Genomic DNA, 17,399 nt, shown 5'->3' with positions numbered 1-17,399 from the left:
ACAATGATAGTTTAAAGAAACATAAATAATTTTATCTTTTGTACAGGATGCGTGCACTACCGCACAAATGAAAAATGCCGTATCGGTAGTAAACACAAGATCGATCAAATCGAAATTTAAATTATTACTACCATTTATTAAAATATTAGTAATGCATGTCCTGCACATTTAAAGCCTTATGATGAAGAGCGAGTTCACTAAAAATTTTAATAAACGTTGGTAATTACTTAAAATTAGTCTTTATCCATTTCGTATTTGCTCTGGGGATACAACATTCTTCTGCCGTACGATAGCGCAACAAAAAGTATTAACGCCGATAAAACATTGTATTTCTGAAATGTTTTTATTAAAAATTGCACTTATAATGAGATTGTGTATATTAATTATTACTATTTAAATGCAAACAATTAAATACAATCAAATGATCTCATTAGGTGTAAAGGATGACTCTTTATGCGATGAAATTTTCATATGCATGACTTTAGGCCATGGTCACTTATAAATAATACACGAACTATTGTTTTCAGAAAGTTTTGATAATCTTATAATATACAAATATAAAAAGTTTCTGCAGTATGTTCATGTACGCGACTTCAATTCTCTTTCATATACTATAAATTATTAATTTTCTTTTATACTCATCTATTATTTTCAACCATAAATATTTATTAATAAATTCGTAATGTTACAATGACAAACACACACCTAGTTTAAAAAACGCTCCTAGTGATAAATATTAAAGTAAATGATATTCGCTTCATTTCAAGAGATTTTTAATTTATCGCTCGGAATGTTTGCATTGTTAAATCATAATTCCCAAAAGTGTCTTTGCAATTTCCTGAAATTAAAGTAGCAAATGGAATGTATTTGCAATTAAATTTTTGGATTAAAAATGTTCAGCGCGTTTCTATAAACATTCATGAGCTGTTTTGAGTAGCACATGGTATATACATATCACTTTAATGAAATAGTAAATTAACTGAAAACTGTTGTTTACGCTAAATTTAGATATATTCATGAATAAAAATACTAAGATTATTTCTTGGTTGATTTATAAAGACACGTATATGAGAGTGATGAATTCTGTATACGTTCATATCATTTTATGAATAATCAATCACAGTCTTTGATGTCTCCCTTCTCCGAATAACCAGAGACAGGCCCTGTCTACAATGTAGGCGAACGCAAAATCCGCAATTAATATTTGTACAAGTGTCATGCGGAACTGTAAAAGGAAGTATTTTTGAATGAAAAGAAATTCTTTGGAAATTTAAGTAAATTATTAGCAAGACTTACTTGAGACGGGAAATCTATAATTTCGAATTGTACAGCAAGCCCTGGAAAAATTCCACAAGCCAAAGAAAGGATAACTGCAGCACTACCTATGAGGCTGTATAACAATGATTTGTTTTGCAGCAAACTCTCCATATATGGCTGCCCCTATGGATAATCAAAATAAATATACATAGTAAAAAAAATATTTTAATTAATTTAATGATTTACCCTGTAATTAATGGCAAATGTGGAAACTTGAAGTGCCATAGATATAATATAAACTGTACTATTGATCAAATTAGCTTCAAAAGGCTCTTCTTCTTTAGTGCTAGGTGTAGAAGCACTTTCCGTTGCGTTATTTTTTAAATCGAAAATTGAAGATAATTTTTCATCTCTAAACAAAAAAATATATACTTTTAAAGTTTTTACTACTTTGGTTTGATATTCTTCTGTAAAAAGTAATACACTTACTTCGGAGATAAGATTGTAGCTTCTCTAACTAAATAAACGAGACACAAGAAATGAACAGCAAACTGTAGTAAAACTGTTGCGATAGTGTATAAATTAAAGATATTAGGCAATGGCCTTTGTTTGGATAAAACTTTCAAAGGCTTGGAGCGTGATATGAATAGGAAACAAGCAGCTAATAAGATACCCTGCAACGTTGCTTGGGCATCACTGAATTTAATTCCATCTAAATATAATACTGACTGACTATAAGCTAAAACTAAGGCGTTCAACGCTAAAATTTTAAACATTTGCAGCGTTGTAACTAATGTGCACCTTCCTTGTTTTATTACATGACATACTGAAAAATATAATCAAATTGGTTAGCATTTAAAACTAGTTTGGTTATATAGCCAAAAGGAAAAAGTACTCACTGCACTGAATAGAAGACATTTTACTGGTAAAAGGAGCAGCGATGGAAGCATCTCCTAATTTTATAACAAGAGATTGGTCTTGCTCCTCCATTTCTTTCAATATTTTTTGTATTTTTGCCTGCGCGTTGGCATGCTGTTGCTGCCGAGAAGTAAGTCTTGGTCCGTTTATACTTGCTGGATTATTGGTAATTGAAGTAGAACTTGGGTTATTGGATGACTCTTGCTTGTCCGATCCAGTACGCTCAGTAGGGCTAGATAAGATAGCAACACCTGTAGAAAATAATTATAATGCTATATATATGATTTCTCTCAATTACTAGTAACAAATGAATTAAAATCTTATTAACGTACCAACTTGTGCGTGCTTCAAAGCTCCAACATCATTGGTTCCATCACCACACATTAATGTATTATATCCTAAACTTTGCAAAGTCACAATAATAAATTCTTTTTGTTTAGGAGCACAGCGTGCAAAGATAACAATATGTGGCAACAATTTATGAAGCAGCTCTTTCTCTTTATTTTTAAGATAAGCTAAGCCTTCGCCTGTAACGCATAAAGCGAATTCTTTCCAAATTTCTTTGCCTTTTATACTCACATTAGTAGATTCTAAAGGTATTTTTTTGGTTTGATCTACACTTTCCCAGAACCATTCTCCGATACTCTCCGTAAGAATAAGAGTAACTGGTTTTTTAGTAAAATGTAATTCTCGGCTAACATGACAAGCTGTTAATGGATTGTCCCCAGTTATCATTACCACCTAGAAAACATTTTGTTCTTTAAATCAACAGACCTTTATAACTCAAAATATTAAGCAGTAGTATGAGAATTGAAACCTTATGCGATGCGTTTAAAATTTCTTTTACAACAGCCTTAGAATCATGTTTTAGAGGACAGCTGATTATAACGAATCCGGCAAAACTGAGATTTTTTTCTATATCTTTACGAGACAGTTCTCTAACTTCTTGTGCGGTTAAATTACTAGGAAGCTTGCAGTATCCTAACGCCAGTACTCGAGCTCCACGTCGAGAGAGGGATAAATAAATAGAATCATAATTATTAGGTATGGAAGACAGCTGAAAAATGTTTATACGTTATTTACAATTTGTAATGCAATATTATTTACAAGACATACCATAGTCTTAAGAGTTTCCGGGGCTCCTTTAACAGTTACGATATATTGAATTTCCGAAGATCCAGGCAGCGAATACCCTGCAATGACCGACATCCTTTTCAAAGATGATGAGAAATGGTGTCTATGAAAAATTTTTAAGACTGAGTATTTCCCTCTTCTCGCTATCACAGAATCACCTAAAAATTATTAAATTTTTAAGATAAATTCAGTACTGGGATAGACGTACTATGGTATAGCTTACAATACGGACCTTTAGTGAGATGCCAATCTACAGCATTTAATGTAGCTTTCTCAAGTGGATCCCCAACTATTCCATCCTCTAATTGAACTAACGAATGGCACGTTGCTAAAACTTGTATACTTTCCGTGGGAGCGTCTGATAATTGTACCACTTCTTCTTTGCCACTGAGCAATTGATAAAAAATTAGACATTAAAATATAAAACAATTGAAAAATGAAAATTCGTACTTAATGCCAGCCACGCCCTCCACAATAAGATTATCACTAGTTAGAGTACCAGTTTTATCAAAACAGCAAATTTGAACTTTACCAGCAAATGGAATTCTAAAAGGTTCTGTACAAAATACTCCTAAAATATATCAGGATTATTATAAATATTTGAAAAATAAATGTACTAAAAAAACTTACAGTTTTTGATAATTACCTAGTTTAGATAGAGCTAATAAAGATGTATTTACAGCTAAAGAGAGTTCAATCGGAAGTTCTGGTGGTATTACAGATGTTAAAATTAGAGTACACTCCAAAAATAAGTCATATTTATTTCTGTTAGGATCCGCACTTCCTACAAATTAAAATTATTTTTCAATTCTACGATGCCATTACCGAAGAACTTTTAATGCTTACCTTTAATCCAAACATAAGCAGCAGCTGCAATCGCAAAGATGAGAAGAAATAGAATGAAACCGAATGTCTCTAAATTATTTGCAGTGACACGTTTAACACCAAATAAAATTGTTCTCAATAGTTTTCCTTGGGATGTTGAAAATCCAGTACGTAACACATAAGCAATACAACCATTGTCAGTAGCTGTTCCAATAATTTTTAATAAAAAATATTAGCAAAGCTGCTGAATTATAATTATAAGTCAATGACATGTTTAATACCTCTAAAACCGCCATTATTTTTACTTGGTGGTGTATGCTGAACTACTTTTGTGCCACCAAAAAGCACATGTAATTTGTCATCTCCTTCTATATCTAGGTCTTTATCTAAATCTATTTCTTCTATCGACTCTTTCATTTGGGGTACAGATTCACCTTAAATGAATTAAAGTTTAATTAATATTTTATATTTAAAATCATTGTTCATTTCTTAATTTTATGATTACCAGTTAACATGCTTTCATCCACAATACAAGGACCTCTTAAAAGTAACATATCACATGGCACTAAATTGTCATTCTGAGATCTGGTTATTGAGACTATATCTCCAGGAACCAATTTATCTGTATATATCTGCCTCCAGCGTCTATTTCTGTAAACCTTTAAAGAATAAACTTTTAAAATGGAAAATATATGTTGAAAAAGGTCTTAAAATGAAACAAAATACTAACATTTATCATGTACGGTACATTTCCCATTTTTCTAATTTCAGCCATATTTCTGATTTGCTGCTGTACAAGCGTACATTCGAACATTATTAACATAACAAGAGTAAAAATGCTATAATACCAATATTTATCCAAACACCACAAGGCTACACAGAATACTTGAAATACAAAAAATGGTGCAATAGCTCTTTCTTTAAAAAGTTCTCTAAATTCTGGAATAACCATATCCAACCTATAAAAATACATTCATTAAAAAATATCTGATACTATAGCATACAGTATGTATGATATTTTATTATCAGCTTACTTATTTTGTCCATATTTTTCCTCTGCAGCAGCAACTTCCTTCTCGTCCAAATATCCTTTCCATTCGTGATATTGACGTGCAGATTTATCAATAGGAAATTGCAGACCTCTGAAGGACTCTTTTGCAGGATCCCAATAGTATTTGGTTTTTTGAAAAATGAACCAAGGATCTTGTTCATTCTTGTGGTACAAAAAGACCAATTCTGAACTGCCATTATTCGGAGTAGGAACCACCTTTGCTACTGTTGCTTTGTAAGGATTTTTCTCCTATAACACATAACATACATAGCACATAATAGAATGTTAGAGTAATTGATCTGCCATTCCACCTATGAAAACAACATCAACCACACAACAAAATATAAAAATATCCTTAGGGGAGCTAATGAAACTCAAATTTCGCGCGTTAAAACCACGTGATAGAAAATTTAGCAGAAGATTCAGGCTGCCACGTTTACATAGCCAGCTGGTTTGAAAAGAATCTGAGAGATTAAGCACTATAAGAGCGTTGTCACGCAGTAATTGAGAAGGCAAAAACTCACCGAGTTAAAATTCAACAAAGTGTGTACGTGCACGGACCACTGGCAACAGAGGCAGATGAAAATGTGAAAGACGCCAAGAGCAGCAATGCCAGCTAAGCCAGCATCGTAATATTCTTCGACGCCATAGACAAAAATCCAGCTATAAATCCACACAGAATACAGAATTAGGAACGGTAAAACGTAGCCATTAAACAATAATTTTCGTTGATTGTAAAGGCTGACGGATTGCACGAGATCGTCAATTCGATACGATGAACCAGCCGCCATGATTACGCTTCGTTTCCAGCAACAGCGCTACGAGCGTTTCACGTTTCACCGAGGAATCAACCGAATTAACGCCGAACGAAGATTCTGTCCCTTTCTCGCTCTCTCACTCTTTCCCTCTCTCTAATATGACTTGTCGATTTTAAGCCACCTCTCTAATTTTCTAATATTGAAGTATTTTTAATTTTTATAATATTAACTTTTGAAATTTATTTTATGACGAAGCTTTTGCCTTAATATTTATTCGAAAAACTTGGTGAATCCTTGTTGTCGGATGAGTGCATTACTCGGTCGGTATTCCTTTAAATAAATTACCCCCTCCAACAACAACAACCCTTTGGTAACTAATTCGTATCGACACACGAAGGTGGGTTTACCAACGTTTTCCTAAAATTTGTTGGCACTAAATTTAATATTTCAATTAGATGCTCAAACGATAAATAAAATTATAAAGGATTTTTTACTTTAGTAATATGAGTATTCGTGGATGCATTAAAAAGCGAGAAGGTAATTGGAAAAATCGCTATTGGCTTGTGGAAAATCCACAAATAGCCCACGTTGCATTTTCATATGACTCACGTATCGTTTCTGATATCATCGATTAGAGACTGTATTACATTTCAGTATAATTAAATTTCACGCTATACCATGCGTTTCTTTTTATGAGAAAAGGCTTTTGTGATTACGTACAGGGCTTTGTTCAAAATTACAGAGGAAAATCCATCATCGTATCTTTTTTTAAAAAGAATATAACGCTAAGAAAAACAATAATAGTAGAATAGAAAATAAGAATGTAAAAGAGTTTAGTAAGGTTGGAAAGAGGTTGTGGTAGGGGAATAAACAGAGATCTGAGAGTATTTAGCGTTAATAGCGTAAAAACTGAGCGTAATGGGCTGCAGAAAAAGTGCAAGAGGCGAGATGGCTGAAGGTCGTGCAATCGTTGTTACGAAGTAAGATGTACAAAATTACTTCAACTATTGGAGTAGGGCGTTAAGTTAAACAGCGAAGCTTATATGGGGGGATACGAGTACACACAGTAGTAGTAGACCAGTGAAAGTGTAGCCCCACCTCCAAGGATGTATCTGGAAGTCGTGCACACGTTTGGTCTGGGTAAGATCGGGCAGCGTCAACGCATCTAACTCGCTAAGGTAGGCAGTCGGGCGCAGGTAAGGTCGTCGTTCTTGAATTCGACGAACGCAAATCGCGTTCAACTCTGGTCACGACGACAGCCCGGGCTTTTACCGCTCTGCGATAAATTTCAATACTGTCAAATAAAGTCAATTTCAACGGGTCGCTCAGTTACTAGTCATTTCCCTATTCTTATATATATATATATATATATATATCTATACAAGTGCAGTATGCGTTGTTGGTGAAACCAGAGAAAAAAGGGAATACACGAAAACTATAAATATTACAAGATTTAGTTTCGTCGTGACAAATATTCTATGGAAGAACAATAGTTGACCAGGGACTAATGAAAAAGTGAAGAAGTTGGAACTATGAACCAAATCGGTTGGCTTCGAATAAACTGGAGGTCGTTGATCATCGAAAACTCTTCTTCCGGTTTAGCGCTAATTAGTTTCTAGCGGTGCCATTCTCCACGTGTTCATCGCCGTTAAATTTCGGCGGGATTTTTGTGGATTAAACAGTGTTCGATTCCGCTAAACGTGGCCGGACGCGTAATAATCGGTATCTCGGTCTTCCCCAGCGTTTCTGTCACGCAAACTTAATTATGCGATCAGGTATCTCGTCGTTGCTTAAAACACCTGCGTCCAACTGAAAGAGTACCAGACAAAAGTGCACATTGGACGACACAAACAAATATTCTGCTTGGTTCTTATCTCTCTTCGTAAACAAGTGAATCAAATTTTAATCCTGTAGCCTCCTGCATTCCGATCGATATCCGGAAGAAAATCTACTCGCTTGTTGTTTCTTCGCCGAAATGATATTGGACCCAAGCTGGTCTTTGCTTCTGGTAAGACTCGACACTTTTTTATTATTAAATTTGCAAAAATCCGTATAATCTTGTGCTGCACTATGATCGATACCCTGAAGAAAGCCAACTTTTCTGTTATCTCTTCGCCGAAATGATATTGAACCCAAGTGATGTTTGTTTCTGGTATAAGATTCGATACTTTTTTCAGTTAAACTTGCAAACAAGAGGGATTGTAAGGTAGAAGAATAGAAGAGAAAAGTTAGAGGACGTTTCTTGGAAATGTTTAGCAGCGCACGCGCGTGAAAGTTTATCATTTGGGCCACTCGGGCTTGGCGGTCAAACGTGCTATATACATTAGCTCTGTGTTTAACCCGGTCAGGGAATAACAAACGGATTGGCCCGGCCGGCGTAAAAGCCCAGCCATCGAACTATAAATCTACTAGCATTGGAGTATACGCGCGGCGCGTCGATCTATGTCGTTTGAAACAGCATGATGATAATGCAGAAATAATAATTAATTTCGCATCGAATCTTTCACTCCTCGCTATTCCCATTCGATAAATTAGTCATGCCCTCTCGGTTCGATTATTTGAAATGCAAATAAGCTCGCGTCAAAGTTTTTCTCTTGGCGAGAAAGGTTTATTGCTAATGAAGAATGAAGGTACCATAAGAAGCTGTAAAAGCTAATGGATCCTTGTAGAGGATTTTTTTATGGCAGATTAGAGGAGAGGTAAAATCTGATTTCTCCGCTAGGTACTTTTTACGAGCTGCTGGGCAGAACCCTGCACGAAGTATGGATGTCCTGGACGACCGCATTACGAGTCTTTTGTGCCGGCGCCTCCTGGACATACGCCAAGATGCGCCAAACCAGGGGATACATTTTGCGAGACCATAGATCATTACCCAAAGTAAGACGAAGCTTGTATATTTCAAAGAGGTATTTTAGTAGTATTATAATTTTATTAGGAATACATATATATTCTATTACTGAATATAAAAGCCACAGCTATACTTATAAAACATTATCCAAAGTAAAATGAAGCTTGTAAGTTTGAAAAAACTATTTTAGTAGTTGCTGTAAATGTGTATTAGAAATACATGCATTGTATTAGTTGCACAGAATCAGGTGTATTGAAAGATTATCCAAATTAAGATGAAGCTTCTATGCTTGAGAGACATTTAAGTACTAATTTTATTAAAAATACATATATTCTATCGCTTGATGAATATATAAAAAGTCAGTTGCGTTGAAAAGATTATTCAATATAAAAAAAAGTTTGTAAGTTTGAGAGATATATGTTTTAATAGTTCCTGCAGTCGTATAAAAAATACATGTATCAGCGACACAGAGTCAAGTTGGAAGAATCATGCATCCAAAGTATATAAGAAGAAACCAGCTTGTAAGGTTGAGAGAACAATTGCCGCAGTTCTAATCGTCTTAGAAGAAATACGTACATTTTATCATTGGTATAGAGGTTAGGTAGGTTGAGAAGAGGAGCGAAAGTAGTCATGAGTAAAGAGAGAGGGAAAGCACGTTTCCCAAAGGATTGTTCATGATTCGCAGAACGTCCGCACGCGGTACATTACGTAAAATCCGCGACTGAGAGATTTATGTCCGCCATACGTGTGGGATTCGTTGATCAGCGTACCATGACCGTGGCCTTGACGATGATTCGCCCTGCTTCCATTGAGCAAATCTGCAAAGAATTGATTTTTTTTTGCAAAAATTACTATTGAATTCTGATAAACCCGTTAAAAATCGGTCTCGCAGCACACGTTGCAGACTGAATTAGACGTAGAATGGAAAACTCGTTAAAATCTTATGATCGATCGATCATGTACAGAGGGAAAAATCTTTTGATCCAAAGAATTCTTTATTTTAATAACGTAAATAAATGTTTATTTAAATTATAGAATTTTGTTCCCGGTGCATTCCTCTACGAGTCTCTCTCTCTCTCTCTCTCTATATATATATATAAATATATATGTATATATGTATATATATATAAGTCAACTAGTCTCTGAATGATCAACGTGTCCTGATCCGAAATATCAAATTATCCAGCAACTCGATTTTTACCCATTTTCTGCTTAATCGCGGAATTAAAAAGAAAAGAATCCAAAGAGAAGTGAAAAAACTTTCGATCGGGCCTTGAGTCACTTTGAAGAAGTAACGGTGTCGAAAAAATAGGAACGTACGCTTCAAACGAGGAGGCATGAATTAAACATTGGCACGATAACTCGTGTTCAGCCGGATATTTCTCGGTTTGGAGAAAGTTCGTTGACCACAACCTTTGATCTTTCTCTCGATCTTGACAAATTTTTGTAATAGGTTTTAACCGATGTGTAACCCTTAGACTCTGATCGTGACAAATTCATTTGGATCTATCGCGTTAAATCTATTCGGAGAAATGTTGAAACTATACGTTAAATATACGTAAAAATATTTCGCTTGAGTTGTTTCGATTCGTAAAATGCTAAATACATTGAACGAGCAAATGGGTTTTGTCCGATACATATATAGCCTGTTGATTCACGTGACAAATTCATTTAGATCTATCGCGTTGAATCTACTCGAAGCAATGTTGAAACTGCGTTAAATATATGTAAAAATATCTTGTTCTAGTTGTAACGTTTCGCAAGAAACAGATAAACTGAACGATAGAATTTGTAATAAATTTTACTCGATATGCAACCCTTTGATTCTCGTGACCAATTCATTTGGATCTATCGCATTAAATCTATCGAAAACAATGTTAAACGAAATACGTAAAAATATATCGTTCGAGTTGTTCCGATTCGTAAAAGCAAAAGACATTGAACGAGCAAAGTGGACTGGTTGCAAAACAGAGCGACGCCATGTGCGGATAATAAAAGGTTTCAAAGTGTACAAAGACTGTTTTCCAATCATCAATTTCACCGTTTTTTTCCTCGTAAAGCGTAAATCGGTTAGGAATGACACTACGCGCATGAAAATTGTCTGATCTTTGACATTGACAGCGTAATATGGCGATTTGTGTCATGCAGATGACGATTAATTTGCATTCGCCACGCCTTGACTGCGATTAGAATTGGCCATTGTCACAGCTCTATGTATACAATCGACCTGAACATTTTTACTTTCACGTTGCAGGCAACTCATCAAATTTCTCGTGGATAAGTGCAGTCTGGATTTTTCTTCGATTTTGAGGGACGAGAGCAGCGAAGACTTCCAAATTTACAGGTGACGATTGACAAAATCTTGATAAAATAATATAACTATAGATGACCTGCAAAATCCTTAATCGACGAACGAGAAGTCGATAAGATGAGTCGATGATAAAATTGTGTAAGGAGAGAATTAAACGGTAGTTTATACATTGCACAAACACATAAAATTTTAATTACGTTGTAATGCAGAGTGATTATACTATTTTTAATAGGCCGCATCCTGGGGAACACGCAGCAGGTGATTACGAGCCACTGCAACCTCCACGAGCTCACTCACCCATTCTACCGCCTTACATCCCTTTTCGTTATCCTGCCAGTACTGGACCACCGGCCTTGGCTTATGGCCCCGCGTCCAATGACACGCAATGGCAAGGGTACGTGTATAATTGCTCTCATTTTAATATACTTATCAATATTAATTTCACATATGAGCAGTATAGTAACTCTTTCACATTAACGTTTTCTTGTTTGTTCCCACCAAACAGCTACGTCTACTCCACCCCTCAACGACCACAAAAAACAGCAGCCACATCGGAGACAATAGCAAATCCACCAAAATTTAATCCCAGCTTTCGGCCTCACCCCGCAATTTATCAGCCAACTCAGCACGTGGATCCCTTCAAAGAAAGGCAGAATCGATGGACCAACAGGTAATTGAGCGATGGTCGACGGAAATAAAGCCTTAACGATATTATATATATATATATATATATATATATATCAGAGTGAAAATCGAAGGATACAAAGCTTATCGACTCTTTCCTCGAGAATATTTGTATAATTGGATATACGACGATAAGCCGTAGGATTGAAATTGCGTGTATTTCTTTTTACGAGGTACACGAGCACCCCAGCACCACGAACAACGTTCTGGGAGAACCCCTTTCTGCAATTTAGAAACTCGCAGGAGCGTCGCCGTGCGAAGAGACAGACTGACCTGGATTTCATCGATATTTGTCCCACCAGTCCACAATACATTACACCCAGAGCCGCTTTAAACAATCAGGGTAATTGGATGTACGTGGTCAACCTCGAGAATCAGAACGAGAAATATAAGCAAATCGTGCGTAGCGAGGTTTGCTCGTAAGTTGCGATCCCTTTCGGATTGCCCACATTTACAGCTATACTCTTAGAATTAAGCCTTAAAATTGTACTCTCCGCGTTAGTTTTATTATAATTGTTTTACGGTAATTCGTTATCGCACCCGAGCGATCTTGGCGAAGAGGTCGTCAGCTTCGTTGCCCGCGTGGATCGCTCTTTTTTTCATTTGGATGCAAGTTTTTTCAAGAATGATTCATGTGATAATCGTCGATACGTTTATCAGATATACTTTGGTGGCTGGCCAATTATTTCCAGTGCTCCGCGGAGAGTCCTTTTAGCGAGCGTTTACCATTCTTGGCTTTTTACGATGCTTCAAATGTTTTTGCAAAATTTGATTTCAGGACCACCGACTGCAACGGCCTGTGCTCCTTGCCGGAAGGCTACACGAGCAAATGCCAGCAACAATACGTGCAAAAAAGATTAGTTGCCCTGGAAGGAAGTGGGGATCGATTATACACAGACGTATTCTGGTTTCCTCATGGTTGTTCTTGCCAAGTTACCTTAACCGGTTAAAAAACTCTTGCAAGAAGAATCCAACCAAGCTATATCATTCGAATTTCTGACAAAGCACTGGAGAAACGTACTCTTGCAGAATTCTTCCAGAACTGCTGATGGTAACATAGAAAAATGTACCGGCAACCTATCCTCCTAGCCACTCTATAGCTGCTATATAATATATAGTTAATAGATACCAATTTTCCCACCAAAATCTAGCTCTCTTTTAACGTTCAAAATGCTCTCTCTCTCTATCTCAATTTTTTAGAGCATCCGGTATTCCGTTGATTGCAATTGGTAGATTAATAATTTATAAATGCTGCTGAAAGCGTTCCAGCGAAACGCTGTATACTTAACTATATATAAAACGATAAAGGCTGTGTAATAAGAACGTCGGGTGTTATTACGTATGTCCATTATTTAGCATATTTTTTGCGCTGCGAATTATTATCGCGATACGACACAAACCCATAAATGTAGCCCGAGTTGTGCATATTTTGTTTAATCACCCGGCGAGATCGTCGCTTTATTATACCCTGCTACCATCGCGAGATTCCTGTCATTCCCTATATAACAATCGCAAATAATAATAACTTTTCCTCAAATTACGAATCCATCTTAATATATTCTACGTTATATTATTCCACCCTAAATTCTAAGTTAAAATTCAATTATCTATATCGTAAATTATAATCCAAATGACACTAATTAGATTTTGTATAAGTTCTCCTCTCTCGTAAATTATATAAATAATTTATATACCATTCTTGCTGCTATGTATCGTACTATTGTATCACATTTGTAAGTCAATAAAACATGACCTATGATTGTACGTACGTATAAAGTGTATACGTGCAAAAGAGATTCGTCGGGAGCGATGAATTTTATTCCACGAGTTTTGAGAAAATTAGGAAAAGAAATGAAACTTGAGTGGGGGCGTAGAGAAAAGAATGGTGGAGCGTCGATAGTAAAACATATATATATATATATATATATAGTAAAACACGATATATAGGTGGAGGAGACACGATGAAGGTGCGGGGGAGGATAATTTCCGGGTTTTTCGCGTGTATGGTAGGAGGGGGGAGGGATGTTTGGAAAACGTGGCGTGTGTCGATGAAAAACAATAGAAGTTGCGTAGATGCGCGAAAAAGCGTCGCGCAGTACGCGTGTCTGACCCGATCTCGGCGCTCCGTTCCTCTCCGCTTTTTCGTTTCCTCCTACCTCTCTCCCCCTTTTATTTTACGAGGCTAGCCGAGCCGCTTCCGTGTTTTCGAGATATCCCGGTTATCCCCAAAGACTCGCTTGATAAGCTGCCACGATTAGTCTTCCACGCCAACTTTTCCTATGACAATCTGTCCATCGAATCTCCTCCGTGAATAAAGAAATTTTACGGACCAACTTTCCTGCTATATCATCGATATTTTACCTCGTACGAAAACCATGGCTAATATTATCGTACCGTGCTGCGTTTATATTATGTGGATAAGCCACGAAGAGAGGCTCTCCGTTAAACCCATCTATAAATATATGCATATATACTTATCGGCGCGTATAATTTTATAAAAACGAGCCACTATAGCGTATTTGTACAATTGCATTTTGAGAGGCAGAGTGCATTGGAAGGAAGATTTGAAAATAATGATGCCATTCGGAGGGACGCGGATCAAAGCGAGAGATTTCCAGTTGCGAGGAGACGTTGAAGCTGAAGAATGCACGTGTAGGAAGAAAAAATATGCAGCCTGAGTTGGCCAGAGTTGAAGGATTGAAAGCTCTCGAGGCACTCGGACGTTGGCACGCATACACGCATAAATGCACCCTGCAAATTTGCCCTCCGCGATACGCGTGCACTTGTACGTGCCTTGCACGCGAGTATTCTCCGCACAATCCTCACCCTCACCGACCCCTATAAGGGGGCTGGATTTCTAGGTATTACGTAGGTGCACCCTACCTGATGCACTCACACCAAAGCTGAAACCCCTTCTCTTCGCCCATCTTCCCCCCACACGCACACGCACACACTCTCGCGAGAAAGGGTACACTTTTCTCCTATAGGCTATGGATCGCCTCGTACAACCCCCCCCCCCCCCCGCCCTATCCTCTATTCCTATACTCTCACACACGCAGTCATCTACACACGCATGCACCCTATTGCAGAATATTAGCCAAAGCCCTCAGCGATCCTAGCAAGAATCCTAGCAATTATTTTCTTTTCCCTGTGCGCTTTTACATAGCCTCCATGTATATATATATATATATATGTGTGTGTGTGTATGTGTGTATAGCTTCGTACAGGTTTTTTGCACGAGTTGAGAAATTTCACGTGCCTAGAGCTTCGAGGGGAAGGGGTAAGAGTCTTTTCCACTTGGTTTTTTTGCCCCTAGCAATCCAGCAACACAAATGCAAGTACACACGTTGCGTACACATACTAACGAGAGAATGGCAACGTACTCGTAGGGGGTACTTGTAGGCTTTCCATTTATATGCGTGCACGCACCCCCCGAAGAGGTGAAGTGCACGAGCAACCAACGGGAAGAAGCTGTGGATGACGCCGATTGTACCTGGACTCGCAATTATCCTCCAGGAACACTCTCCACCGGACTTCAACTTTTTATTATTTTTTTTTCTTCTTCTTCATTGTTCTTCTTTAATATTCATTCGAGATTTCCCACGACTTTTTAATAAAGCAAAGCGCGCACGGAACATTGTTCCACGAATGTACCAGCAAATTTTTTTTTCCCTCCGAGTGAAACGTCTGGAAATTTCATGACGATTTTGTAACTTCGTGTGAGATTTTTTAAAATGACATTTTTTTCAACGACTTCTCTCTGCAAGCATATACATATATATATATATATATATATATGAAAGATACTCGCTATTGGAAATTAAATCTCTCTTTTGACCCTTTTGCGGTTATGAATGGATCGAGCTTGGCGCAGAATGTTTCCAAAGATATTCAGTTTGCCGACATAGCATCGACGGGATAAAGTCACGAGCGGTAATTATGAACGATAGTAGGGGAGAGAGAGGATATAATTGTGATTGATGGAGAGGCCAGGAGGGAGCAGGGAGATGACTTCCTTTTAATCTCCAAGCTAACCCTATCGCCCGTTCATTGCCGCTTCTGCTCACCCATCAGCACACACTTTCAGACTCAAAACTTTCTACTTTTTAACCAAAATCATTCGTTGCGTTTGAATGTTTGCGTAGAATAGATGGATACAATATTTTTTAATTGGAAAAAAATGCAGAAATCTCATCGGAACTGCTAGTGTATATTTGTGGGGGTTACATTAGAATCGGATTTTTTTCTTCGGGAGAAATATAGCCTGTTCAGTGAAAATCCTGGACTAAGCAGTTCATCATTTCGAGGTTTATCGTCTTGAAAGTCTGTGGTATGAATTGGAAATTCAGATCAGGCCAGATAGGTCAAGCATGCGAGATTGTACGAGCCCCAAGCAGCTTAACGCGAAACATCCCCTGCCCTCTGCCTAACGTGATATCTGCAACCCTCTTAAGCAGAAATCATGCAGAAATTCAATTTCGACTTTGGCAGAAATAATCGATCCTTAATTGATGCAATTTTTCCAAACCCAACTTATCTCTATACCAAATGTAATAATATCAATTCGGATGAAAATATAGTTATGGATTAATATTTATTAACAATGTATACCAACAGCCTCTATATACTTGTATAATATGATTTATTCAATTATTGCAATAAACTATAACATTTACTATTTATACAAATTACACGTAAAACTGGATTCCTTTTGATAATCAAGTTTATTTTTTCGTTGAATATTTTCAGGGATAATTACGTACATTGCTGTTGCGTCAAGTCTACGCTCCCATTATACCCTCGTACAATTCGATAGAAACGACAATTTTCAACATTGATTAACATATTTACAAAAAAGTATCGTCGTCGAAGAATATATTACAGTGATTGCGAATAATAATAGCAAGAGGTAAGAGAATATATATATATATATATATACTGTAAGAGTGAGAATGGAAAATCATTGGCGCAGAGGCAAAGGTAAAATGCGTCGTGGGTGTGGAGAGTAAAAATTGGTTGGATATCACGGTTTAGCACCCTCGGAATGACCTTGGAAATGAGGAGTTGGAGTGCGAGTAGCCTGGGGCAAGTTGGCGCGTTGGAGCGTCATGGAATGGAAGAGCGAGAGAGTGAGAAAGCACGGTCGAGCACCAAACGTCAAGCGCCAGAGGCACCTGTGCATTTCATCCTTTCGGACGGTGTCGCGGGAAAATATCGCTTTGGCCCGCTCCCACGCGCTCCCCCCCCCCCCCCCCCCTCCACCTCTAACCAGCGTTAATGCGCGAGTTCGTGCATACTAGGTGCCATGTATATATATGTAATATCTATATATATGTATATACTCTCTCTTGTGTACGTTGGAACCGCCACGTGCTCGCTTCTTGGCTCGAGCTCAGTTTACGGGGCATCGATCGTTTTGCCTGGCTTGCCCGTTCGCCTGTTTCCCTGTTTCCCTGCTTCTCCACTGCGTCCCATCCTATATAGTCCTGCATCAACGATATACTATATATATATACTGACAAGTACCACCGATATACACACATTTTCTCACACGATTTACTCTCCTTCTATATTTTTTACACCCTATTTTTCATTAATAACAAACAAGCATAA

The 17,399-nt window shown here is 37.3% G+C and overlaps 2 protein-coding genes across 3 annotated transcripts; one reads left to right on the top strand and one right to left on the bottom strand.

Annotated features, from left to right (window-relative positions):
• Positions 1 to 330: 330 nt before the first annotated feature.
• Positions 331 to 6,010, bottom strand: LOC136783506 (endoplasmic reticulum transmembrane helix translocase). The gene is made up of 17 exons (XM_066743729.1): positions 5,710 to 6,010; positions 5,169 to 5,434; positions 4,865 to 5,093; positions 4,640 to 4,793; positions 4,416 to 4,568; positions 4,156 to 4,338; positions 3,956 to 4,093; positions 3,760 to 3,880; positions 3,542 to 3,696; positions 3,292 to 3,467; positions 2,993 to 3,232; positions 2,508 to 2,916; positions 2,157 to 2,426; positions 1,747 to 2,083; positions 1,504 to 1,669; positions 1,297 to 1,440; positions 331 to 1,225 (listed from the first exon to the last, which is right to left on the bottom strand). Exons 1-17 carry the CDS (start codon positions 5,974 to 5,976, stop codon positions 1,118 to 1,120), a joined length of 3,516 nt encoding a protein of 1,171 aa, XP_066599826.1. The 5' UTR covers positions 5,977 to 6,010; the 3' UTR covers positions 331 to 1,117.
• Positions 6,011 to 6,851: 841 nt separating this feature from the next.
• spz5 (spatzle 5) lies at positions 6,852 to 13,528 on the top strand. 2 transcript variants are annotated; one of them, XM_066743493.1, is made up of 8 exons: positions 6,852 to 6,923; positions 7,858 to 7,951; positions 8,666 to 8,820; positions 11,046 to 11,135; positions 11,335 to 11,496; positions 11,608 to 11,772; positions 11,960 to 12,139; positions 12,565 to 13,528. In XM_066743493.1, the coding sequence occupies exons 1-8, from the start codon at positions 6,862 to 6,864 to the stop codon at positions 12,734 to 12,736; spliced, it is 1,080 nt and encodes a 359-aa protein (XP_066599590.1). In that variant the 5' UTR covers positions 6,852 to 6,861; the 3' UTR covers positions 12,737 to 13,528. The 2 variants fall into 2 exon arrangements, with proteins under 2 accessions (XP_066599590.1, XP_066599589.1); XM_066743492.1 differs by having other exon boundaries at positions 11,960 to 12,205.
• The last annotated feature ends 3,871 nt before the right edge of the window (positions 13,529 to 17,399 follow it).

Source organism: Prorops nasuta, unplaced genomic scaffold, assembly GCF_024137725.1.
Source record: "Prorops nasuta isolate Cenicafe-Biocafe unplaced genomic scaffold, Cenicafe_Pnas_1.2 PNAS00033, whole genome shotgun sequence".
Taxonomy (NCBI): domain Eukaryota; kingdom Metazoa; phylum Arthropoda; class Insecta; order Hymenoptera; family Bethylidae; genus Prorops; species Prorops nasuta.
This window is presented reverse-complemented; position numbering and strand designations above follow the sequence as displayed.

What these genes read in the sequence shown, in the direction of transcription:
- LOC136783506 (XM_066743729.1), bottom strand. Translation starts at nt 5,976, where the DNA reads ATGGCGGCTGGTTCATCGTATCGAATTGACGATCTCGTGCAATCCGTC. An exon ending in CTTTGTTGAATTTTAACTCG is followed by an intron (nt 5,435 to 5,709) that starts GTGAGTTTTTGC and finishes TATGTGTTATAG; the next exon opens with GAGAAAAATCCTTACAAAGC. An exon ending in GCTACAATCTTATCTCCGAA is followed by an intron (nt 1,670 to 1,746) that starts GTAAGTGTATTA and finishes TTTTTTGTTTAG; the next exon opens with AGATGAAAAATTATCTTCAA.
- spz5 (XM_066743492.1), top strand. Translation starts at nt 6,862, where the DNA reads ATGGGCTGCAGAAAAAGTGCAAGAGGCGAGATGGCTGAAGGTCGTGCA. An exon ending in CAAGCTGGTCTTTGCTTCTG is followed by an intron (nt 7,952 to 8,665) that starts GTAAGACTCGAC and finishes TTTCTCCGCTAG; the next exon opens with GTACTTTTTACGAGCTGCTG. An exon ending in CAGAATCGATGGACCAACAG is followed by an intron (nt 11,773 to 11,959) that starts GTAATTGAGCGA and finishes TCTTTTTACGAG; the next exon opens with GTACACGAGCACCCCAGCAC.